This window comes from Oncorhynchus kisutch, linkage group LG12 (genome assembly GCF_002021735.2).
Source record: "Oncorhynchus kisutch isolate 150728-3 linkage group LG12, Okis_V2, whole genome shotgun sequence".
Taxonomy (NCBI): domain Eukaryota; kingdom Metazoa; phylum Chordata; class Actinopteri; order Salmoniformes; family Salmonidae; genus Oncorhynchus; species Oncorhynchus kisutch.
Genome location: NC_034185.2, coordinates 36862606 through 36888494, shown reverse-complemented (window position 1 = coordinate 36888494; position 25889 = coordinate 36862606). Strand labels below are relative to the sequence as shown.

The window sequence follows — 25889 nt, the reverse complement described above, 5'->3', positions numbered from 1 at the left end:
AGAGCTGAGTTTAAACATATTTGGCTGAGGTGTATGTAAACTTCTGACTTACACTGTATAGTTACAGCAGGCCAAGTTAAGAGAGTCAGACACACACACACTCACAACAACATCACTCACGCTTACTTCCGGTATTGAGTTGTTGGTTCTGTAGGTCGGGCGGATGGGGCATCAGCATCCTCTTCCTGAATCCTGCTCACGATGGCTGCAGAAGCTGGGGTCCTTGGGATATGATATCCTTGGGATATGTTGCCTCCTCCAGATTTGAGGTCTTATCAATGCCTTGCCCAGCTCCTCGAGGAAAGCTCCTCTGTAGCTTCCCTCTGTTCCAATATGGGTTCAATGCCTTCCAGATGACAAACGCGTTGTACTCCGATATGTCAAAGATGTTGAAGAATATCACAAGTGGCCAGAGTAGGGTTCTTCTTTTGCAGCTGTACCAGTCACCAGCTTGTATAAATTGTCCACCCCTCCTTTTGTGGCATTGTAATCTATTCTGATTTCTGTTTTTTGATGTTCCTGGCCACAGATTCTCCCATCCCTATTTAGCATACTCATGAGTACCACATTTTTGCAATTCTTTTGCAGGTAGGACACTAGGGACGTGTCGGCCGTGAACACAAACTTAGAGGAATTGATAGGCCTGTTCGGTGTATTCAACAGCTGAGGTGGGAGCTCTGGCTTGTTTTTTTTTGTACTGTTCCTACAATCGTCAGTTTCCTCTTGAGGAGCTCCTGTCCCAGCTTGTGCAAAGTAAAAAAGTTATTGCATGTGATGTTGTGGCCATGTGTCCCTGTGTAACATCCAGGACAACCCGCATCCCTTGCTTATTCTCAGGGGCTCCTCCATCTGGCTTCTCTGTAAACACGTGCAAGTTCCATGCAGATGATGAAGCAGCATCATAGGCAGCCCAGGTCTCGATTTCATATTTTGCGGGTTTAGACGGTATGTACTGCCTGAATGGGCAGCGGCCCCTAAATGGCATAAGATGCTCATCAACAGTAACATTGGGCCCAGGGTTGTAAAACAGGGGAAGGCGGTCCACCCACTTGTCCCACATGAAACCTGTTTGCAGCCAGCTTGTCTCTCTGCCGCCGAGCTGGTCTGGTGTCTCGGTTATGGAAGAAGATAATCCTGGAAATAATGTGGAAGTTTTCCAGAGACATTGTTGCACAGAAAAGTTATCTGCCAGTTTCTGCATCCCACAGGGATTCTGTGGATTCCCCATTGGATCTGAAAACACCAGCAAGGGTAAGAACCCCAAAGTATGCATGTAAATGAGTTGGTTCATCTCCTTCCATCTGTCTCCATCTGTCTCCAAAAACACGCCTTCCCTCCAGTCCAGAATGATTTCCTGGGATGGCGTCTGGAATGAACAGTTCAAAAGAAGACTTTTTGTCCTGCACATGAGTAACCGCCATCCGCGTCGGCACTAGTTGCATCCTCATCACATTGGCAGCCATGCGAGGTGGCTCATTCCTCTGCAAAAAAAAAAAATTCTACAGCCCTCTGAGCAGAGAGTATTTTTGCCATACTGATTGATTGTGGTAAGGAGCCACACACGCAAAGCTATTTATTTGTTGTGTTCCTCCCCCAATTTGAACCTGGCTGGGGTAGAGTGTGGGAAAATATATATATATTTTTTTATATATATTTTTTTACAGTGTATTGAAATAATGTATGGAAATAATGTATTTTAATAACATTGTGCAGGTTCCCGCAAGACATTGTGTAGTTTCACATACTACAAAGGGTAAAGAGTGCGAGAAAAGCGGGAGACAGGCAGACAGGCAGGGAGACAGACAGGTTATTGGTGCTATGTTGAAACAGCAGGCCCAGGGAGGAGGAAGACAGAGTGAAGGCACAAAGCAAACATTTGTGTTTCAGTTTTACTTGTTTTCACCTACACATACTTTTCCACACTTTTATTACCCTCAGTGGACCTGAACACAATAGTGTGCACTCATTGGAAATCGGTTATTTTACATGTACTTCACAGAAAATGAGCCAAGGCCAATGAGTCTCAGGTTGAACAAATAATTCATTGTATCATTTTTCTTTTAGTAAACAATGAAAATGAGTCCCACAGACCCGAACACCACACAAGGGTTAAGTAACAGTAATTTCTGGTTGTAGTAACATTTTGAGGCTGAGCCATTAAGAAGGCTGTTAAAGATGAGCAATGGGTTGTTTATGGAACTGTCAGAAGGTGATTTACAAAAGTGTCACTAATTGGTGGGTGACTCATAGCCCACAGAACCCTGCAGTGTAAAAATGATCTATTTGATCATTTGCCCGCTTTAAAGTGTCCTAGAACCACTGTACAGTGCCTTTGGAAGGTATTCAGACCCCTTTACTTTTTCCACATTTTATTACTTTACAGCCTTATTCTAAAAGGAATTAAATAAACAAAAATCCTCAGCAATCTACACACAATACTCCACAATGACAAAGCGAAAACAGACATAGCTTATTTCCATAAGTATTCAGACCCTCTGCTATGAGATTTGAAATTGAGCTCAGTGTCACACCCTGATCTGTTTCACCTGTCTATATAAGGTCCCACAGTTGACAGTGCATGTCAGAGCAAAAACCAAGCCATGAGGTTGAAGGAATTGTCCGTAGAGCTCTGAGAAAGCATTGTGTCGAGGCACAGATTTGGGGAAGTGTCTGCAGCATTGAAGGTCCCCAAGAACACAGTGGCCTCCATCATTCTTAAATGGAAGAAGTTTGGAACCACCAAGACTCTTCCTATTGCTGACCGCCCGGCCAAACTGAGAAATCGGGGGAGAAGGGTATGGTCAAGGAGTTGACCAACAACCTGAAGGTCACTTTGACAGAGCTCTAGAGTTCCTCTGTGGATATGGGAGAACCTTCCAGAAGGACAACCATCTCTGCAGCACTCCACCAATCAGGCTTTTTTCGTAGAGTGGCCAGACGGAAGCCAATCCTCAGTTAAAGGAACATGAGAGCCCGCTTGGAGTTTTCCAAAAGGCACCAAAAGACTCTCAGACCATGAGAAACAAGATTCTCTGGTCTGATGAAACTAAGATTAAACTCTTTGACCTGAATGCCAAGCGTCACATCTGGAAGAATCCTGGCACCATCCCTACGGTGAAGCATGGTTGTGGCAGCATCATGCTGTGGGGATGTTTTTCAGCGGCAGGGACTGAGAGCGCTCAGGACAGACTGCGGCGAAGGTTCACCTTCCAACAGAACAATGACCCTAAGCACACAGCCAAGACAACGCAGGAGTGGATTCGGGACAAGTCTCTGAATTGTCCTTGAGTGGCCCAGCCAGAGCACGGACTTGAACCAGATCTAACGTCTCTGGAGAGACCTGAAAATAGTTTTGCAGCAACACTCCCCATCTAACCTGACAGAGCTTGAGAGGATTTGTAGAGAAGAATGGGAGAAATTCCCCAAATACAGATGTGCCAAGCTTGTAGCGTCATACACAAGAAGTTTCTATGTTTTTATCGCTACCAAAGGTGCTTCAACAAAGTACTGAGTAAAACATCTAATATAAATTAGCATTTATTTTGAATTTTGAACTGGTTATGCTTTCTCATTTTTGGGTATCGTGTTTACGTTGATGAGGGAAAAAAAACATTTTATATGTAAGGCTGTAATGTAACAAAATTTGGAAAAAGTCAAGGGGTCTGAATACTTTCCGAAGGCCCTGTAACGTCGACTCCTGACAAGTGCGCTTCGGATAAGTACAAACTCATTTCAAGTGCACTAAAGTTTTACAGTCTCGATTCAAGTACATGCTCTTTAAATGCTCCTGATAAATGCATGGGCACACGTGAAGAACATTAGTCTTTTGTACTTCATTGGAGTCCATTGTACTCTCCTAGTTCTTTTCATGTCAGAAATGTATAACATTGGGGATGTGAATTCCACCTGCCGATGAAGTAGTTTAATGTTAGCTATAAGCCCCTGCTGAAATACTTTAGGCCTTTGTCTACTAGATATAGCAATGCAGCTTCACACACAGCCATACAGCCTGGATGAAATGAAAAACGTTGTAATAAATAGACCCTTCTAGGAACTGAAGAAGAAGAGGCTCGAGGCTTCTCAAGAAAAGCAAAACTACCAATCGATCAATGGAGGAAGTTCTTTATTAACTTCTATGTGGGCATCTATTCCTGCAGACCTCACGATGGACAAACACATCTTCTGAGGCGTCAGCATGTAGAAATGCGCTTAGATGGGGTCTTCGCCGAGCTCGGTGGGTATTTTAAATGAGTTATCGTTGGGTCTGCTAGGGCTAATATCAGCTCCTCTGCACTGCAGAGATAAGTTTACCATTGCCCCATCCTGCAGTTGTCTGTCTCTCTGAGTTAGTATAGCAATGCTAAAGCTAGACAAGCCACCTGGGCACCTTCCTTCTTTCATTTCATTCATTTTCTAACCCGGGCAATACATTTAGAGAATTCTCCCTTTCTCTCTTTCCTTCCTTCATTTAATTTAATTCTGTATCTATTGGACGTTGTGAGTCATGGCCGCTCCAGCAGACTCTTTAGAAGGGGAACAGTCAGGAGAGGAGAGCACGTTGATTTTATAAGTATGCTTGTATGAATAAATAAATCTGGAAGTACCTGTATTTACACTCAAAATTTAAAAGAAGCCACGTGCGCCCCATAATAAGAATGTAGTTTGAGGAGTTAGCGAGGTAACTTTGATCAACTCTGAGTTCAACTCGGGATAACCGGTACCACGAAAGTGGCTCACCTTTTAGCCAGCTAAATTTCTATGGCAATGAATCCTTCAGATCTAACCTGCTTCGGGGCAGGCTAACTCAGGGCAAACTCCAATATCCTTAATGAGATGGTCTGAGCCACAAGTTGAGGACCGATGAAAACAGATTCCCTCCCTCTTGCATCATCTTCCCTTTAATTTTGTGTGCAAAAATATAGTAATGTTAAAATACCTATCACATTAGAAATTTAGTAATGATATAATGCATTTGAAACTTCACACACAGTAAAACCTTTGTATATTTTTATTGATAGTGGGAAAAAGAGTGCTTGTGCATTGATAAGCACAGCAAAGCACACCAAAGACGACATTAACAATAAGTAATAAAATAAAAAGCCTAGTCCACACCATATCCTGAAGAATTTGCAAGAAAACGTTCATTTAATTTTGATTTTAGCACAAATGAGAATGTGTCACTGACTCACCCATGGATTGATTGATTGTCTCAATAAAGAGTTTGGCGTTCGGCTAGACACGTGCGACAAACACGCACAGTTACAAGCCTGCGAGAGTAGGCGGCAGGGTGACTAGCAATATCCACCATTACAGTACGGATGAAGCCTGAGCTGGAATGTGAAGCTAACTGCAGCTGGCTAGCCGTAGAAAACCCTGAGTATATCTAGCTTGCTTCGTAGTATACCCCTCTGATTTCAGAAGGACTTGGAAGGAAAAGCAATAAATGTTTTTTAAAGCTAGGGGGCAGATTTTTCACTTTTGGATAAATAGCGTGCCCAATTTCAACTTCCTGCTACTCATGCCAAGAATATAAGATATGCATATTATTCATAGATTTGGATAGAAAACACTCTGAAGTTTCAAAAACTGTTTGAAGCATGTCTGTGATAATATCAGAACCTATGTAGCAGGCAAAACCCCGAGGACTAACTGTTCAGATTCCCCCCCCCCCCCCCCGTTCCCTGTATTGTCTTTGCCATAGGATATTTGATAGGAACCTATTTTCAGAACCTACTTCCACTGGATGTCGCCGGTCTTTGGAATTTGGTTGAGGTTATTCCTTTGTGCAATGAAGAAGTAGGCCAACTCGGAACTGGGGACACTTTTGAGAGTTGCACAAGACGTGAAAAGGAGCGCTGGTTTGTTTTCTTTCCTGTATTGAATACAGATAGACCCGTCTACAATTTGATTGATTATTAACGTTTAAAAATACCTAACGTGGTATTACAAAAGTAGTTTGAAATATTTTGGCAAAGTTTATAGGCAACTTTTGAAATATTTTGAAGTGACGTTGCGGTTTTCTAAGCAGTTTTTTTCTGGATCAAACGCACTTTATAAATGGACATTTTGGATATACAGTGGGGCAAAAAAGTATTTAGTCAGCCACCAATTGTGCAAATTCTCCCACTTAAAAAGATGAGAGAGGCCTGTAATTTTCATCATAGGTACACTTCAACTATGACAGACAAAATGAGGAAAGAAATCCAGAAAATCACATTGTAGGATTTTTTTATGAATTTATTTGCAAATTATGGTGGAAAATAAGTATTTGGTCACCTACAAACAAGCAAGATTTCTGGCTCTCACAGACCTGTAACTTCTTCTTTAAGAGGCTCCTCTGTCCTCCACTCGTTACCTGTGTTAACGGCACCTGTTTGAGTATAAAAGACACCTGTAAAAGACACCTGTCCACAACCTCAAACAGTCACACAAACTCCACTATGGCCAAGACCAAAGAGCTGTCAAAGGACACCAGAAACAAAATTGTAGACCTGCACCAGGCTGGGAAGACTGAATCTGCAATAGGTAAGCAGCTTGGTTTGAAGAAATCAACTGTGGCAATTATTAGGAAATGGAAGACATACAAGACCACTGATAATCTCCCTCGATCTGGGGCTCCACGCAAGATCTCACCCCGTGGGGTCAAAATGATCACAGGAACGGTGAGCAAAAGTCCCAGAACCACACAGGGGGACCTAGTGAATGACCTGCAGAGAGCTGGGACCAAAGTAACAAAGCCTACCATCAGTAACACACTACACCACCAGGGACTCAAATCCTGCAGTGCCAGACGTGTCCCCCTGCTTAAGCCAGTACATGTCCATGCACGTCTGAAGTTTGCTAGAGAGCATTTGGATGATCCAGAAGAAGATTGTGAGAATGTCATATGGTCAGATGAAACCAAAATATAGGTTTTTAGTAAAAACTCAACTCGTCGTGTTTGGAGGACAAAGAATGCTGAGTTGCATCCAAAGAACACCATACCTACTGTGAAGCATGGGGGTGGAAACATCATGCTTTAGGGCTGTTTTTCTGCAAAGAGACCAGGACGACTGATCCGTCTAAAGGAAAGAATGAATTGGGCCATGTATTGTGAGATTTTGAGTGAAACCTCATTCCATCATCAAGGGCATTGAAGATGAAACGTGGCTGGGTCTTTCAGCATGACAATGATCTTAAACACACCGCCCGGGCAATGAAGGAGTGGCTTCGTAAGAAGCATTTCAAGGTCCTGGAGTGGCCTAGCCAGTCTCCAGATCTCAACCCCATAGAAAATCGTTGGAGGGAGTTGAAAGTCCGTGTTGCCCAGCAACAGCCCCAAAACATCACTGCTCTAGAGGAGATCTGCATGGAGGAATGGGCCAAAATACCAGCAACAGTGTGTGAAAACCTTGTGAAGACTTACAGAAAACGTTTGTCCTCTGTCATTGCCAACAAAGGGTATACAACAAAGTATTGAGATAAACTTTTGTTATTGACCAAATACTTATTTTCCACCATAATGTGCAAATTAATTAATAAAAAATCCTACAATGTGATTTTCAGGATTTTTTTTTCTCATTTTGTCTGTCATAGTTGAAGTGTACGTATGATGAAAATGACAGGCTCTTTCATCTTTTTAAGTGGGAGAACTTGCACAATTGGTGGCTGACTAAATACTTTTTTGCCCCACTGTATATGGACGGAATTAATCGAACAAAAGGACCAATTGTGATGTTTATGGGACATATTGGAGTGCCAACAAAAAAAGCTCGTCAAAGGTAAGGCATTAATTATTTTTTATATGCTAGCTCCTTTATTCACTGCTGGTACAGATGGTGCAGGCTATCAGATAATAGCTTCTTCTGCTTTCATCGAAAAGCATTTAAAAAATATGACATGTTGGCTGGATTCACAACGAGTGTAGCTTTAATTGAGTATCTTACATGTGTGATTTAATGTAAGTTTGAATTTTATAGTATTTTATTTGAACCTGGCGCTCTGCATTTCCCCTGGCAATTGGCCATTTGAGACATTTGCGTCCCGCCTATCCGTAAGAGGTTTTTAAAGACCAGGAGAAAATACTTCACTTTAGAAACAAGATATTCACATTGAAATACACGGCCTCCTAAATTCCTGTCTCTCTCATTTCACGTTTTTTTGTATCGTCCCTCAGGCATAATAGAAGTGTCCATCCTAACTAGCGGTTACATATCTGGGTAGTATAAACACATTGGTATGAATAAAGACACACCGGTGCAACATCTGAAAAACCAGACAGTCAACACAATTTGTCAAGGTGTTTCTGTTGAGTCCTGGTGCCCAAACAGCAATTCTAATGCAAATTAAAAAATCAAGGCTGCAAAGCACTAAAAATAGTGAAAGCTGCAAAAGAGGCCCATCAATTATATTCACCCCTGGGGGACAGCTATAACATTTCTATGGAGAAATCCAGTGTGTTTCTGCTGGATGTGCAATACAACATTCTGCTAATGAAGTACACATGCACTACAAGGCCAGAGACAAGGGCATCCACATAACACTTTAAACACTGCTGCTGTTTTAATAATGTCATATAAAGTCCTGTTTTAAGGCTCTACAATAAGAAGGAATAGCATTACATATTTAGTGTATACTCAATGATAAATATGAAGAGTTTACAAGATGAGATAACGATCAATTCAAGCTTGAAAGGCTAAAGTACTTGAAAGTACTGTACAATGTCTTTGACAATTGATTGTCCCTTTAAATCCCCTTCCAATGGACACAGAGTTTTTCTGGAGAGCACAACTCAGGACCTCATTGGACAGGGAGCCAACTGGAGAGAACATTGGATGACATCATTGGTTGAATGAATGTCACAGCTGATGTTTCCGATAGGCTCAGCAAACACTGCCATGGCTAGGGCTGTTATGAAAGGGGGGGAAGTGGGATACCTAGTCAGTCCATCTGAATATATTCAACTGAAAAGTGTCTTCCGCATTTAACCCGCAATGAATCAGAGAGGAGCAGGGATCAGTGGGTTAACTGCCTTGCTCAGGGGCAGAATGACATATTTTTACCTTGTCAGCTCAGGGATTTTATCCAGCAAACTTCAGGTTACTGGCCCAACGCTCTGTGGTGACTGTATTACCGCCACACCGGCATTCATGAGTCATGACCGCAGTAAAATTCTACATGACCATTTAGTCACGGTAATCTCCTCTTATGCACTCTGGATATTAATTTGTAGTAGCCTACCCAACTCGTTAACGATCATCAGGTCACTAATGGCCTGGTACTCAGGGCTCTATTGTCTCTCTTACCACTCTGACATCGAAAATCACATCAAACACATCATCAAAACAGTAGGTGCTTTTAAAACTCACCTTACTGTGATTGATCAATTTCAAGAAAGAAGTTGAACAATAGGTTGTAACTGAGTGAAAAACATTTATTGTGGATGTTGTTTCAAAGCCTAACACAACGGACAGTGCTTTCCAAGGTGATGAAACCTCTTAAGGATCGGACCCATCATCTCAATTTCCGCCTAAAATGACATACCCAAATCTAACTGCCTGTAGCTCAGGACCTGATGCAAGGATATGCATATTCTTGATACGATTTGAAAGGAAACACCTTGAAGTTTGGGGAGATGTGAAATGAATGTAGGAGAATATAACACATTAGATCTGGTAAAAGATAAAACAAACAAAAACACATGCATTTCCTATTTTATTTTTGTTGCATCATCTTTGAAATGCAAAAGAAAGGCCATACATTGACATAGGATGCTGGGTGTACTTTAGATGTTGTCCACAAGAGGGCAGCAGTGTGCGTCCAAAGTTTTAGACTGATACATTCAAGATGTTTTTAAAATGTTTAAATATATATATAGATTTTATAATAACCTTTATCTAACTAGGCAAGAATAAGAATAAAAGATCTACATAATATTTAGCTTCCCTAAAAGGTACTTACCTTCACACTTCTAGATGGCTGGGTGTGGAGCTTAGGGAGCTTAGGGACAGATGGATCAGACTGGAGGATCCAGGTCCTACGTTTGAATTTTTAACTTTTTTTTATTTTACCTTTATTTTACTAGGCAAGTCAGTTAAGAACAAATTCTTATTTTCAATGACGGCCTAGGAACAGTGGGTTAACTGCCTGTTCAGGGGCAGAATGACAGATTTGTACCTTGTCAGCTCGGAGATTTGAACTTGCAACCTTTCGGTTACTAGTCCAACGCTCTAACCTGCCACTATTGAGGATTTTAAAAAATCGTTTAGAATAACTCAAGTTTACTATTACTTATTTTATTTAACCTTTATTTTAGCAGGGGGTGAGCACTGCATCAATACATCAAATACACAACACATTGTCACGCCCTGATCTGTTTCACCTGTCTTTGTGCTCGTCTCCACCCCCCTCTAGGTGTCGCCCATCTGCCCCATTATCCCCTCTGTATTTATATCTGTGTTCTCTGTTTGTCTGTATCCAGTTCATTTTGTTCCTCAATCCTACCAGCATTTCCCCACTTGCTCCTGCCTTGTCTATTTTCCTATTTTCTAGTTTTCCCGGTTTTGTCCTTTCTGCCTGCCCTGACCCTGAGCCTGCCTGCCTGCCGTCTTGTACTTTTGCCTGCTGTGTTTGAATTAATGAAACCTTTGTTATTCAGGTTCTGGACCTTAATAACCTGAGTCTTACCTTAATAACCTGAGTCTTACCTTCAAATGATATAGTACGAACTGGCCATGACTGACTCAGCAGACTTGGACCAGCTCCGCCATGCCATCTCCTCCCAAGGAACCATCCTTAGTAGACAAGAGGAGTTGCTTTGTGGTCTGATGGAAGGGTTCCAGGATGTGGCCGAATGTCACCACCTAGCATTGGACGCATTGCGGGAGACATTTCTGTGGGTTGCCTACCAGGCAGCCTACCCCGACGGTAACCTCCCAGCCCCTCAGTAACCTGGCTGGTAGCAGCGCCGTCACCCCGGTTTCCCGGGCACACCGCTTACCACCCCCGGAGCGCTACGATCGAGATTCCAGAACCTGCCGGGCCTTTCTCTTCCAGTGCTCCCTCGTTTTTGAGCTGCAGCCTTCTTCATTTCCCTCGGACCTCTCAAAGATTATTATGCTGATGTCCGGGAGGGCACTCGCCTGGGCCACGGCGGTGTGGGAGCAACAATCTGCCATCTGCCTCAGTTTGGAGGTATTCGTGGTGGAGGTTACGAAAAGTTTGAGGCTCCGGTGTCCAGGGGAGAGGCTGCCCGCAGGGTACTCCAGCTTTGGCAGGACACCCTCCGGTGATAACAGCAAAGGGTACCTGCAATCCGGAAGCGCTGTTCGACACATTCCTGCATGGATTATCGGAGGAGGTAAAGGATGAGCTGGCAGCCTGAGAACTACCGACAGATCTCGACTCACTCATCACTTTAACCATCCAGATTGATGGTTGGCTACGGGAATGTAGGAGGGAGAAAAGGTCAGATTGCAGTCCCAATTGCTCACTCAAGGATCCCACTTGACATCTGATGAACTCTGGAAGTCCCTGAGAAGATCCGTGCTTACCCGAGTTTCTCCAAGAGCCTCCGGAGACTGCCGATTCACCTCTTCCCGAGCCGATGCAGCGTTGCAGGCTTAGACTGTCTCCAACCGAATGCGTACGTAGACTTGAGACCCAGAGTTGTCTGTATTGCTGGTCATAATGTGTCTACCTGTCCCTTCAAGAGACCTAGCTCATTCGTTGGTGTGATTACTATGGTGGGCCTTAAAGAAACATTTCCATCTCCCCTCGTTCGTCCACCTCTCCATGCAATCCTGGGGAGGGGCGACCAGTCCAAGTCTCTCCAGGTACTCATCGACTCAGGGGCTTGCACGCCGCTATGGTGCCGCGGCTCCACCCCTGGAAGCCGAGACCTTTCCCCCTGCTCCAAGATAATTAGCCCCTCTGTTGTTCGTCCTCTGCTGCCCCGTACCCTCCGTTTTTGTCCTACATTTTAGTTAAAATCATATCTGACTATCCCCTGCCGTCAACTTTTGTTACTTCAACATTGTCTGCACCTGGGTCTTACCTTCAAACGTGATACACATATCTATAAACATATATTCTATAAAGTATGTAGAACACAATCACTATAATGAAATATGTGGACCAATAGGCAACAAGATGCTCAAAAACCACAGCCAGAACATGTCATAGCCAACATAACATACACATAGCCTATACTTAAATATTGTATGCCTCAGGTCTATATGTTGTATTTATATATATAGAAATCAAAGACTTTACTTTAAATTTACTTTAAATTAATATGCAACCATTTAAACAACTGGATTAGTACGACAAGCAAAAACATATTTTACTTACTGATCTAAAAGTACATTCTCCTTCCAATCTCTCACAAGGACTCCTTGTGTCACTCTCCTGGTCAATTTCTGCAATAATCTCATCCAAATGTTTATACTCTTGTTAGCCATGTTGTACTTTTTCAGTTTTAACATTTTTCCATTCCTCTGCGTCCGGTGGATTTTCAATGGAGAATGAATCGTGTTGCTCGCAGCCATAGGACAATAGCCGTTAGTCCTACAAAGCGCCATCACATACTCATGTAAAGCTCATTGGACCAAGACACTGTCTATCAAGTGAACACCACCCGTCTCATTGGTGCATAATGATGGCTGACCTTCATGTGCTAATTGACGTGTTGTTTCATCATTCTACATTACATATTGGCTACACAAGGTTTGGTTGTCGTCTAAAGTGTCTAAGGATTGCGCAAAAACTAAACTTGACTGGGCGAGACAAGGTTTAGCGGATTAGATTTCATTAATTGTTTTGCTGCAAGTTGAAAGAGTTGGAATTCATGCAAAACACTGTACACAACATGGATTGAGTTAGGATATGAAAATTGATTTTATCAAAAAACGATGCTACATTTATTTCTGGGAACATCAGGATGACAAATCAGAGAAAGATTACTGAATGTAAGTACATGATTTACAGTCAGAGGTGAATGTATCAAACCAGTTGCCTGGATAAAAGTGTTTTGTTGTTGTGCACTATCCTCAAACAATAGCATGGTATTTTTTTCTGCTGTAATAGATACTGTAAATTGGACACCGCTGATAGCTTAACAGTCACTTAAGCTTTTTGACCATATAAGACATGTCTCTGTCCCGGAAAGTTGGCTTTTGTTTACAACGTCATTCTAGTCAAATATCGCATATTGAGCAGCAAATGTCACGATTTCGGGACACTGATCCAGTAAAGGTTCATTCAAAACACCCATATTAGCATATTAGTGCTTACGCATAAGCATAGGCCTATAAATGAGCCCAAGCCCGAAAAAAAACCTGAATTAAAATAATGATTATTCCGTTATACAACACATAGCCAACTGCATATAAAACATGACAGAAAAACATTTTAAAAATACTGATTTAAGACATCTTTGGTACATAATTGGTCTAGTCTAAATTAAACCAATTCAGATTTAGCCTACAATAATCTTTTATAGATGTTGAACAGCCTAGTAATAGGGCCTTTTTTAATTTTCCTAATTAACAGATTGACACATTACCTTTAGCTATACAGAATATCTCACCACCATGAGTTTCTATGTTCTCCCGTCTCTCTTTCATTCCTTTCTCCAGCACGCAGAGAGAGGTGCTGTCAACAGTTTAATGAAATACGTTTTGTTGTGAAAACGTCACTATCGATGTTCCCAAACAGATTTCCCTTGATTTCCCAAATTAAGCACAGGTAAGCACGGGGTAGCAGCAGGAACAGGATTGGAGAGCCCATGGCATACAGAGTTTGGGCAGAATATCACCTGTGATGCAGCGAAATTACCGGAGTAGCCTACCCAACATGAGTGAAAAACGTACCAGCTGGAAAGCAGCCTCAATTCACTATTCCAGTGCATAGGGATGACATGTATTTTTTTCCCCTGCCCCTGTTCCTGTCCATGTGATCATGGGCCATTCTAAATCTATTTGACATATTAGTAAAGACAAGATTAAATTGAGAATAGTTTGATGGGTGAAAAAATTATCACTTGATGAGAGAACAGCGTGTACAGCATGAGGCAAGGAACAGAGCGTAAGAAATAGCTTATAGTCACATCATGCAGCCCATAAATCTATTGACTTCTAAGACGTTCTAAGGTTTGTATAATTCACAACTAAAGTTGCCAAATACCTCTAAATCTAGCATATAGGACCCGTTTCAAATGATCACTTTTACGCTCAACATAGCCACTTCAACTTCATATGTGTGCACTCTTGCTTCTGAATGGGACAAATATCCATTATATTTTATTCAGCTAAGTTAAACTATATATTCTTCTTACTATAAAATCATACAATATAAATTAATGGCACAGGACTTACAAGCATATCCTGTCTGATAAATGAACAAGCCTACAGTCTATGGCACGGAGCACAGCCAGATCACATTTATAGGCCAATTTATATTCTGTTCCTCTGAAATACATTTTCTACATATCATAATGTTTATTTAGGCCCACCTAACAAAAATAATGTATTTATTGTCATGTTGTATATTCAATTGATTTATTCAACATGTTTCAAATGTAGGTGTTCCAAAGGCCACATCAGAGGCTTATATGCTGCTTGTATGAGTGGAGCCTGGAGATGCTAATCATGTTTATGTTGATGGTCAATTACCGTGAGACCCGGCAGACTTTTGCATGACAATAACCTGCTGACAAAATGTCATGACCGCCACAGCCCTAGCCATGGCAACCCAGAGAGCCACTGGTCAACTCTATTAATCATACGGTTATCAAGCTAAAAACAGTGACACTGGGATGTTAGTTACTGTCCGTCCAGGGTCCGTTGTTTACAGTTAACAGTGTGGAAGAACTGAAAAGGAGAAAGCAAATGTCTAGTATACATCCACCACAAAGCCAATATGGCAGTCCAGTGCAGATGAAGGAAAGGAGACAAGGAGAGAGTAAAATACTCCTCTTCCCCCTCCTTCCTCCAAGTTCCAAGCTTTCTAACCATTCTATATTCCACAGCCCCTGCTCAAGTCAGTACTGATAAATAGGTACAAGGGCTGAGAGCCACACAGACAACCAGGGACCAGGAGGCAGGGAGAGAGAGAGTGAGAGAGAGAGAGAACGGAGACAGAGGGAAAGGCAGAAAGAGAGAGAGAGAGAGATAGCAAAGAGAGAGAGAAAGAGAGATCAGAGAGAGAGAAAGCAAGAGCAGGCAGAGAAAGAGCCTTGGCGGGCGGTGAGGCTAACCACCAGCCACACAGACAGACCCGAAATGTCGTGATGGACCGACAGGAGTCACTGGCAGATGGAGCAGAGGCTTTAGATGTCAGATGAAAGCGATTCCACTTACTTTGGTAACCCCTGCCTGACCAAGGAGAAGAGAAGAGAGGAGAGGCGAAGGCAGAGGAAGAGACAGAGGCAGAGGCCAACGAGAGGTGGAGACAGACGGGAGGCAGAGAGGAAAGACTGAGACAGGACTGCAGACTGCTCTGTGTTCTGCCACAGAGAGAGTGGGAGAAGAGGAGAACACAGGCCAAAAGGTTTATCGCTTGCGATGATGTTACGGAAGGGAAAGTGCTGGTTTAATGTGCTTGTGTCACAGAGTGGTAGATCTGGGGAGGTTCTGGCTGGGAGCTATATAATGTTTGCTTGTCTAGGGTTCAGGTGAGACAAACCGTCCTCCATTTAAGTGCACGTCTGAGGAGTTGTTGGTTGCAGCTGAAGTAAAGTAGGTGCCCCAGACAACTCCAATTAGACCTCACTATTGTTTAATGGCTAGGTTGACGAGGGTGGAAGCCACTGGAAAGGGTTGTTTATACTGTGTTGTCTCCTGTACAGCCCCCCCCCCCCCTCCCTCCACACACACAGACACAAGATGTCCAGATAGGGCCCCAATTAAACATGTAGTATTGACTGACATTTGATTGAATTGTGCAACAATTGGAATAAACCAAACCTTAAAAGTTTATCGTTAACTTATGGTTGAATTCTAGTTTAAAGATGAACTATGCAGAAATCACTCCGCCATTTCCTGGTTGTTAAAATTCGAATAGTTTTCCTAATCTCAGTTTATGTGACAAAACAAGCAAGTGTAGTATAGAGCATCATTGTACCATCTAAACCGCAGTGAAATATCTTTTCCATAAGCAAAAATGTTGTGTTTTCAGCTGTTTAAAATTGGTAAACAAAACCCGAAAGTAAAAGAAGCAAAATCAAAACTTAAGGGAAGCATTGAAATAGCGCATATAGAACCGATCTACCACTTCTTAGATTTGCTTTCAATGAGAATGGCAGATCAATAACACTAATTTCTATGTGTATTTGGTCGAGTCGCCCAAAAAGTTTTGCAGCTCTAAAATCAAAAAGGGAACGGTATACTAATTAGCCACGTTGAATTTTATGCAATGTTATTACATTGAGAAAGTACATGGAAATAAAAAGAAAACAACCTTGATGCAACCACTGTGTCCGAAGGTAATGTACAGTACTTACAGTAGACGTCGACCCGTATGGACTTGATGGCCGGGGAGCCCAGGCCGTTCTCAGCCTTGCAGTAGTAGCGCCCTCCCTGGTGTCTCTGGATCTTGGAGATGTGCAGCGTCTCGTTAAACACGCTGGAGTCCTGGAAGCGATCCGACACGCTGCCCGCTGTCTTGGTCCATCGGATCTGTGTAGGACACGTGGTTGGTTAGATGACTTAATTGACATAAAGCCCTTGGCTTCTTTAATCAAGGTGCATAGGCCACTGATGAATGTCTTCCATGGTTATTAAAGGGGTAGTTGTGGCACAAGGCCTGGATATGAAGAAAATATAAAGGAAATAGCAACGAAAAGAAAGCGAATGTCTGCTCACTGTTTGCTGAATAAAAAATAAAACATCTCGCTAGCTAGAGTTACAATGTTTGGAACCCATCCTGGTCTTTATCAGGTTACTGGGCATCGTTAACCTCCATCAACCCTGGAAAGGTGAGTCCCTACTCTCTACCAATTTCCTTTTGTTTATTACAACCACACTTTATCACCCAATGTATTGTGACCGACTCTTACCATCCTCAAAGGAGATCTGATATCTCCATCTGATAAACCCTCATTCACAGCTTCACCGTCTTTCACTAACTGGTGCAACAACCTTAACCATGTAGCAGGGGGTGGTGATGAAAGGGGAACTAGCGTTCAGTCTCTTCCTCTGGTCTACAACATGGAGGTGGAATTGACCCTCCATCATGTATCTCTCTCTCTCTCTCTCTCTCTCTTTTTCTTTCTCTCTTTCTCTCTCGCTCAATTTCACTTGCTTTATTTGCGTGACGTAATGACGTACATATTGCCGAAGCGTACTTCGGAAATGGAATTATTCATTAACAAGATCAGTAACATCATGAGAATCAACATTGTCACGAACAGGACAATCAGTAACAGCAATAATCAAGGGTAGTTTGTATTGGAAATCAGTAAGAAAATCAGTAAATAAATAGGCAAATAACACAAAGACATGTGCAGGTTGGTTGATCTGTCAGACACAATCCCTCATTTTATGGCAGGCAGCAATGTAGTGCGCTGCCAACCCACAGCTCTCTGCATCCTCCCCCAACAGGATGGGTAATCTCTTCTCATCAGAGAGGTCTTGGAAACCTTCAATAACCATTTCACATTTGGGGAAATAAAACTCTCTAATTGCTTTATATTTTTGCAATTTTGTCAGGAAATGTAGCTCTGTGTCATTTTCTGCCGCGGTGCAGTGACTGCCCAGCCTTTCCTCTACAGGGAGCCAGGTATCCCTGTGTCTACCTTTCTCAATGACAAGCCTATGCTAATTAAGTTTGTACTTTGTCAAGGTTCCTCTAAGATTTTGATCAGTAACAACGGTTCAATCATTTGTCATAGTATACTGTCGATTTATGGCTAGACAGCAATGCATTTTGCTTTGCGCTTGTGTATCCTAATAGGTGATGTACAGATGTAGGATCTGATCCCGCTGTCGCAGGAAAACTTTCCAATAAGTGTAAAACGTGTAGTTTATTTGAGGTTTAAAAATGCTTCCTGTAATATGTACGTTCGGAGTCAGGAAGCAAGTTCAGGGAGTGAAATCCTTTAATATAGAAACGAACATGGACAAAACAAGAAACACGAGAAGTGTACAGACATGAAACAACAACAGAACATGTACAGAAACAAGGGAAACAACCAAAGGGAGTGACACATATAGGGACGGTAATCAGGAAGGTGATGGGAGTCCAGGTGAGTCTGATGTGGCGCAGTTGCGCGTAACGATGGTGACAGGTGTGCGTAATAATGATCAGCCTGTAGACCTCCAGCACCAGAGAGGGAGTATACGTGAAATTGACATTTCAGACCTGATTTTCCATCACAAAAAATATATCAACCCCTACAAAAATATCCATTAATGAATTATATACACTGCTCAAAAAAATAAAGGGAACACTAAAATAACACATCCTAGATCTGAATGAATGAAATACTTTTTTCTTTACATAGTTGAATGTGCTGACAACAAAATCACACAAAAATTATCAATGGAAATCAAATTTATCCACCCATGGAGGTCTGGATTTGGAGTCACACTCAAAATGAAAGTGGAAAACCACACTACAGGCTGATCCAACTTTGATGTAATGTCCTTAAAACAAGTCAAAATGAGGCTCAGTAGTGTGTGTGGCCTCCACGTGCCTGTATGACCTCCCTACAACGCCTGGGCATGCTCCTGATGAAGTGGCGGATGGTCTCCTGAGGGATCTCCTCCCAGACCTGGACTAAAGCATCCACCAACTCCTGGACAGTCTATGGTGCAACGTGGCGTTGGTGGATGGAGCGAGACATGATGTCCCAGATGTGCTCAAATGGATTCAGGTCTGGGGAACGGGCAGGCCAGTCCATAGCATCAATGCCTTCCTCTTGCAGGAACTGCTGACACACTCCAGACACATGAGGTATAGCATTGTCTTGCATTAGGAGGAACCCAGGGCCAACCACACCAGCATATGGTCTCACAAGGGGTCTGAGGATCTCATCTCGGTACCTAATGGCAGTCAGGCTACCTCTGGCGAGCACTGTGTGCGGCCCCCCAAAGAAATGCCACTCCACACCATGACTGACCCACCGCCAAACCGGTCATGCTGGAGGATGTTGCAGGCAGCAGAACGTTCTCCACAGCGTCTCCAGACTGTCACGTCTGTCACATGTGCTCAGTGTGAACCTGCTATCATCTGTGAAGTGCACAGGGCGCCAGTGGCGAATTTGCCAATCTTGGTGTTCTCTGGCAAATGCCAAACGTCCTGCACGGTGTTGGGCTCCTCCTTGCACAAAGGCGGAGGTAGCGGTCCTACTGCTGGGTTGTTGCCCTCCTACGGCCTCCTCCACGTCTGCTGATGTACTGGCTTGTCTCCTGGTAGCGCCTCCATGCTCTGGACACTACGCTGACAGACACAGCAAACCTTCTTGCCACATCTCGCATTGATGTGCCATCCTGGATGCACTACCTGAGCCACTTGTGTGGGTTGTAGACTCCGTCTTATGCTACCACTAGAGTGAAAGCACCGCCAGCATTCAAGTGACCAAAACATCAGCCAGGAAGCATAGGAACTGAGAAGTGGTCTGTGGGTCTGTGGTCTCCACCTGCAGAACTACTCCTTTATTGGGGGTGTCTTGCTAAATGCCTATAATTTCCACCTGTGAAATGTATTGCCAATCAGTGTTGCTTCCTAAGTGGACAGTTTGATTTCACAGAAGTGTGATTGACTTGGAGTTACATTGTGTTGTTTAAGTGTTCCCTTTATTTTTTTGAGCAGTGTATATTAATTATATATACTGTAATCCACATAATAGTTCACATTTCCTGTAGCTGCAGGATTATTTTCCTGCTGTAGCAAACTGGCTAAAGTTAACATCCGACATCTGTAGTTGCTGCGTGCACATGCACACACTCACTCACACATATTGGCCTTGCTTTGCCTCCAAAGCCAACACATATCTCTGCTGTTTGAGTGAGCAGAAGACAAGCAGCAGGGCATTGGAATTTGATATCACTGCATTGGCTAGCGATAGCATCGTATTGGAGACTGATAGCATCCCATTTGATGGTGATAGCATAGGATATTATCACACAAGGCTTGGGTTTGGTTGGTGTCGGAGAGATAGCTGTTCTGTTGTATTGGATGTGGGTCTTATCCTATGTTAAACTTACACACTGGGAAATATATAGTTGAAGTTGAACGTTTACATACACCTTAGCCAAATACATTTAAACTTAGTGTCTCACAATTCCTGAAAAAAGTCCCTGTCTTAGGTCAGTTAGGATCACCACTTTATTTTAAGAATGTGAAATGTCAGAATAGTAGTAGAGAGAATTATTTATTTCAGCTTTTATTTCTTTTATCACATTCCCAGTGGGTCAGAAGTTTACAGACACTCAATTAGTATTTGGTAGCATTGCCTTTAAATTGTTTAACTTGGGTCATACGTGTCGGGTAGCCTTCCACAAGCTTCCCACAATAAGTTGGGTGAATTTTGGCCCATTCCTCCTGACAGAGCTGGTGTAACTGAGTCAGGATTGTAAGGCCTCCTTGCTCGCACAAGCTTTTTCAGTTCTGCCCACAAATTCTCTATGGGATTGAGGTCAGGGCTTTGTGATGACCACCCAAATACCTTGGCTTTGTTGTCCTTAAGCCATTTTGACACAACTTTGGAAGTATGCTTGGGGTCATTGTCCATTTGGAAGACCCATTTGCGACCAAGCTTTAACGTTCTGACTGATGTCTTGAGATGTTGCTCCAATGTATCCACACAATGTTCCTGCCTCATGATGCCATCTATTTTGTGAAGTACACCAGTCCCTCCTGCAGCAAAGCACACCCACAACATGATGCTGCCACCCCTGTGCTTCACGGTTGGGATGGTGTTCTTTGGCTTGCAAGCCTCCCCCTTTTTCCTCAAAACATAACGATGGTCATTATGGCTCAACACTTCTACAGTGCCTTGCGAAAGTATTCGGCCCCCTTGAACTTTGCGACCTTTTGCCACATTTCAGGCTTCAAACATAAAGATATAAAACTGTATTTTTTTGTGAAGAATCAACAACAAGTGGGACACAATCATGAAGTGGAACGACATTTATTGGATATTTCAAACTTTTTTAACAAATCAAAAACTGAAAAATTGGGCGTGCAAAATTATTCATTCCCTTTACTTTCAGTGCAGCAAACTCTCTCCAGAAGTTCAGTGAGGATCTCTGAATGATCCAATGTTGACCTAAATGACTAATGATGATAAATACAATCCACCTGTGTGTAATCAAGTCTCCGTATAAATGCACCTGCACTGTGATAGTCTCAGAGGTCCATTAAAAGCGCAGAGAGCATCATGAAGAACAAGGAACACACCAGGCAGGTCCGAGATACTGTTATGGAGAAGTTTAAAGCCGGATGTGGATACAAAAAGATTTCCCAAGCTTTAAACATCCCAAGGAGCACTGTGCAAGCGATAATATTGAAATGGAAGGAGTATCAGACCACTGCAAATCTACCAAGACCTGGCCGTCCCTCTAAACTTTCAGCTCATACAAGGAGAAGACTGATCAGAGATGCAGCCAAGAGGCCCATGATCACTTTAGATGAACTGCAGAGATCTACAGCTGAGGTGGGAGACTCTGTCCATAGGACAACAATCAGTCGTATATTGCACAAATTTGGCCTTTATGGAAGAGTAGCAAGAAGAAAGCCATTTCTTAAAGATATCCATAAAAAGTGTCGTTAAAAGTTTGCCACAAGCCACCTGGGAGACACACCAAACATGTGGAAGAAGGTGCTCTGGTCAGATGAAACCAAAACGGAACTTTTTGGCAACAATGCAAAACGTTATGTTTGGCGTAAAAGCAACACAGCTCATCACAATGAACACACCATCCCCACTGTCAAACATGGTGGTGGCAGCATCATGGTTTGGGCCTGCTTTTCTTCAGCAGGTACAGGGAAGATGGTTAAAATTGATGGGAAGATGGATGGAGCCAAATACAGGACCATTCTGGAAGAAAACCTGATGAGTCTGCAAAAGACCTGAGACTGGGACGGAGATTTGTCTTCCAACAAGACAATGATCCAAAACATAAAGCAAAATCTACAATGGAATGGTTCAAAAATAAACATATCCAGGTGTTAGAATGGCCAAGTCAAAGTCCAGACCTGAATCCAATCGAGAATCTGTGGAAAGAACTGAAAACTGCTGTTCACAAATGCTCTCCATCCAACCTCACTGAGCTCGAGCTGTTTTGCAAGGAGGAATGGGAAAAAATGTCAGTCTCTCGATGTGCAAAACTGATAGAGACATACCCCAAGCGACTTACAGCTGTAATCGCAGCAAAAGGTTGCGCTACAAAGTATTAACTTAAAGCGGTCTGAATAATTTTGCACGCCCAATTTTTCAGTTTTTGATTTGGATTTGATGTAGATGTCCTAACCGACTTCACAAAACTATAGTTTTTTCACAAGAAATGTGTGGAGTGGTTGAAAAATGAGTTTTAATGACTCCAACCTAAGTATATTTAAACCTCCGACTTCAACTGTATGTCCGCCAATTGAAGCTCAACAGAAGTTGGGTGATGCAACAGGACAACGACCCAAAACACAGAAGTAAATCAACAACAAAATGGCTTCAATAGAAGAAAAAACACCTTCTGGAGTGGCCCAGTCAGAGTCCTGACCTCAACCATATTGAGATGCTGTGGCATGGCCTCAAGAGAGTAGTTCACACCAGACATCCCAAGAATATTGCTGAACTGAAACAGTTTTGTAAAGAAGAAATGTCCAAAATTCCTCCGGACCGTTGTGCAGGTCTGATCCGCAACTACAGAAAACGTTTGGTTGAGGTTGAGGTTATTGCTGCCAAAGGAGGGTCAACGAGTTATTAAATCCAAGGGTTCACATACTTTTCTCACCCTGCACTGTGAATGTTTACACGGTGTGTTCAATAAAGACATGAACACGTATATAATTGGTTGTGTGTTATAAGTTTAAGCAGACTGTGTTTGTCTATTGTTGTCTATTGTTGTGACCTAGATGAAGAACACATCAAATTGTATGACTAATTTATGCAGAAATACAGGTATTTTCAAAGGGTTCACATACTTTTTCTTCCCACTGTATACAGTACCAGCCAAGAGTTTGGACACCCCTACTCATTCCAGAGATTATCTTTATTTTTTACTGCTTTCTAACCAAAAAATGTTTCATCAAATCAAGATTAATTTTATATTTGAGATTCTTCAAAGTAGCCACCCTTTGCCTTGATAACAGGTAAAGGGAGGCTAGTTTTGATGTCTTTACTATTATTCTACAATGTAGAAAGAAAAACCATTGAATGAGGAGGTGTGTCCAAACTTTTGACTGGTACAGTCAAAAAACCACTCTCTATATATAGAGAGAGATAGAGAGAGAGCATTGCAGCATATCGTATCATTATCATCCCCCTGTTTCTTCTTAGAGTATGTGTGTGTTGCATCAGAGGGGGTTCAAACACCCCATACATTAGACAAGTAGATACAGAAGTATTGAACCAAAAACAATTCTCAACTCAGCAAGCTGTCAATGGTGAAGCCCAGCAAGCTTGTCACTAAACACTGAGTACATTTCTTCCCTATTATACCAGCCAAGGACAGCATGAGTTTAGAAAAAAAATCTCTCCTCCTCAGAAGTTAAATAAATTACGAGCATAAATTAGATAATTCAGAGAAACTTTGGCTCTTTCTTTCTTCTATCCTTTCTTCATTCCACTCCTCCACTTCTTCTCCAGATCTCCCATTATGCAAAGACAGAAAGAGAGGGAGTGAAAGAGAGGGAGTGAAAGAGAGGGAGTGAAAGAGAGGGAGTGAGAGAGAGAGAGAGAGAGAGAGAGAGAGAGGGAAAGAGAGTGACAGAGAGAGAGAGAGAGAGAGAGAGAGAGAGAGGGAAGGCAAGGCAACATATTGTATCACTCTCACCCCCCTTTTGTGTGTGTGTGTGTGTGTGTGTGTGTGTGTGTGTGTGTGTGTGTGTGTGTGTGTGTGTGTGTTTCTTTGTGTATGTGTGGGTCGCATCAGAGGAGGTTCAAACCCTACGATTCCATCTTACTCTGGAGGCTCTTGTCCAAGCCAGGGGCCAGAAGCAGAGACAGAGAGAAGAGTCTTCAGATGGAGCCATGGAGTTTATTATTAGCCTGACAAGAGTCCAGTTGTTCATAGAGGGCGAGGAACCAACCAACTAGCCCCGGTCTCTGTACGTCACACAAACTAGCCCCAGTCTCTGTACGTCACACAAACTAGCCCCGGTCTCTGTACGTCACACAAACTAGCCCCGGTCTCTGTACATCACACAAACTAGCCAAGGTCTCTGTACGTCACACACACTATCCCCGGTCTCTGTACGTCACACAAACTAGCCCCGGTCTCTGTACGTCACACAAACTAGCCCCGTTCTCTGTACGTCACCCAAACTAGCCAGAGTCTCTACGTTGCATTAAAACTGAACTATAACTCACAGATCTGACCTGAAGCGCACACACACAACCAGAGTCTCTACGTTGCATTAAAACTGAACTATAACTCACAGATCTGACCTGAAGCCCACACACACAACCACAACCACACACACAACCACACACACACAGGGACGACCTCTTCTGTGTACAAGACCTTCATACTGACTTAAAGAGGTTATATTAACGTCAAAACTAAAGTGCTTTATGGAAGAAGAAAAAAATGTGACAAGTAGATACAGAAGCACTGAACCAAAAAACCTCTCAACTCAGCAAGCGATCGATGGTGAAGCCCAGCAAGCCTACGCCACTAAACACTGAGTACATCTGTTCCCTATTATGCCAGTTAAGGAAAGAGTGAATTAATAAAAACAACCTCTCCTCCTCAGAAGTTAAATAAGTTATGAGCATAAATTAGATAGAGCCAAAGTCTTCTTTCCTCTCCTCCACTTCTTCTCCAGATCTCCCATCATGCAAACAAAGACAGAGAGAGAGAGAGAGATAGAGGGAGAAGGAGGGAGAGGGGGGGAGAGGGAGAGGGAGAGGGAGAGGAAGAGAGGGAGACAGAGAGATAGCTTATGAAGACATCAGCTGAATTCAATATTCTACCAGCTTATATCCTCCCATTCATTTCCTCTCCTTTGCCATTTGTGTAAAGAGCTTTTGAGTTCCAGCACAGCGCCAATATCAATAAGTGTATTGTTCGAGTGACACTAAGAAGTGGATATTCAAATAGACTCTGTGGTTTTCAAAGGGAAAGTGCTACTGTTTGTTTCACATGGTGGTAGACCACATTATCTGACCGACTGGGAGGCTTTGGAAGTTTTTCCTGGAGCCCCACGGCCATTTCTCTCTCATGTCTTTGCCTTACTTTCTTCGTCTGCATGCTAGAGATTGTGTATCTGGGTGGGTGCTATGCACAGAGCCTTCGGAAAGTATTCAGACCCATTGACCTTTTCCACATTTTTGTTAGTTTACAGCCTTATTCTAAAATGTATTTAAAAAATGAGAAACAAGATTCTCTGGTCTGATGAAACAAAGATTGATCTCTGGAGAGACCTGAAAATAGCTGTGCTGCAACGCACCCCATCCAACCCGATAGACCTTGAAAGGATCTGCAGAGAAGAATAGGGAGAAACTCCGCAAATACCGGTGTGTAGGGTCATTCCCAAGAAGACTCAATACTGTTATCGCTATCAAAGGTGCTTCAGCAAAGCAATGAGTAAAGGGTCTGTATACTGAATACTGATATTTCAGTTTTTTTTTATTTAGTAAATTAGCAACCATTTCTAAACACCTGTCTTTGCTTTGTGATTATGGTGAATTGTGTGTAGATTGATGAGGGGGGAAAACTATATAGTTAATTTTAGAAGAAGGTTGTAAC

The 25889-nt window shown here is 42.6% G+C and overlaps 1 protein-coding gene across 1 annotated transcript in view; it reads right to left on the bottom strand.

Annotated features, from left to right (window-relative positions):
- Positions 1 to 25889, bottom strand: part of LOC109900947 (MAM domain-containing glycosylphosphatidylinositol anchor protein 2) — a 337708-nt gene that overhangs the window by 197845 nt on the left and 113974 nt on the right. The window contains exon 3 of the mRNA XM_020496863.2: positions 16481 to 16655. Within this exon, the coding sequence (XP_020352452.1) occupies positions 16481 to 16655 (175 nt within the window). The remainder of the gene's footprint in view (positions 1 to 16480; positions 16656 to 25889) is intronic.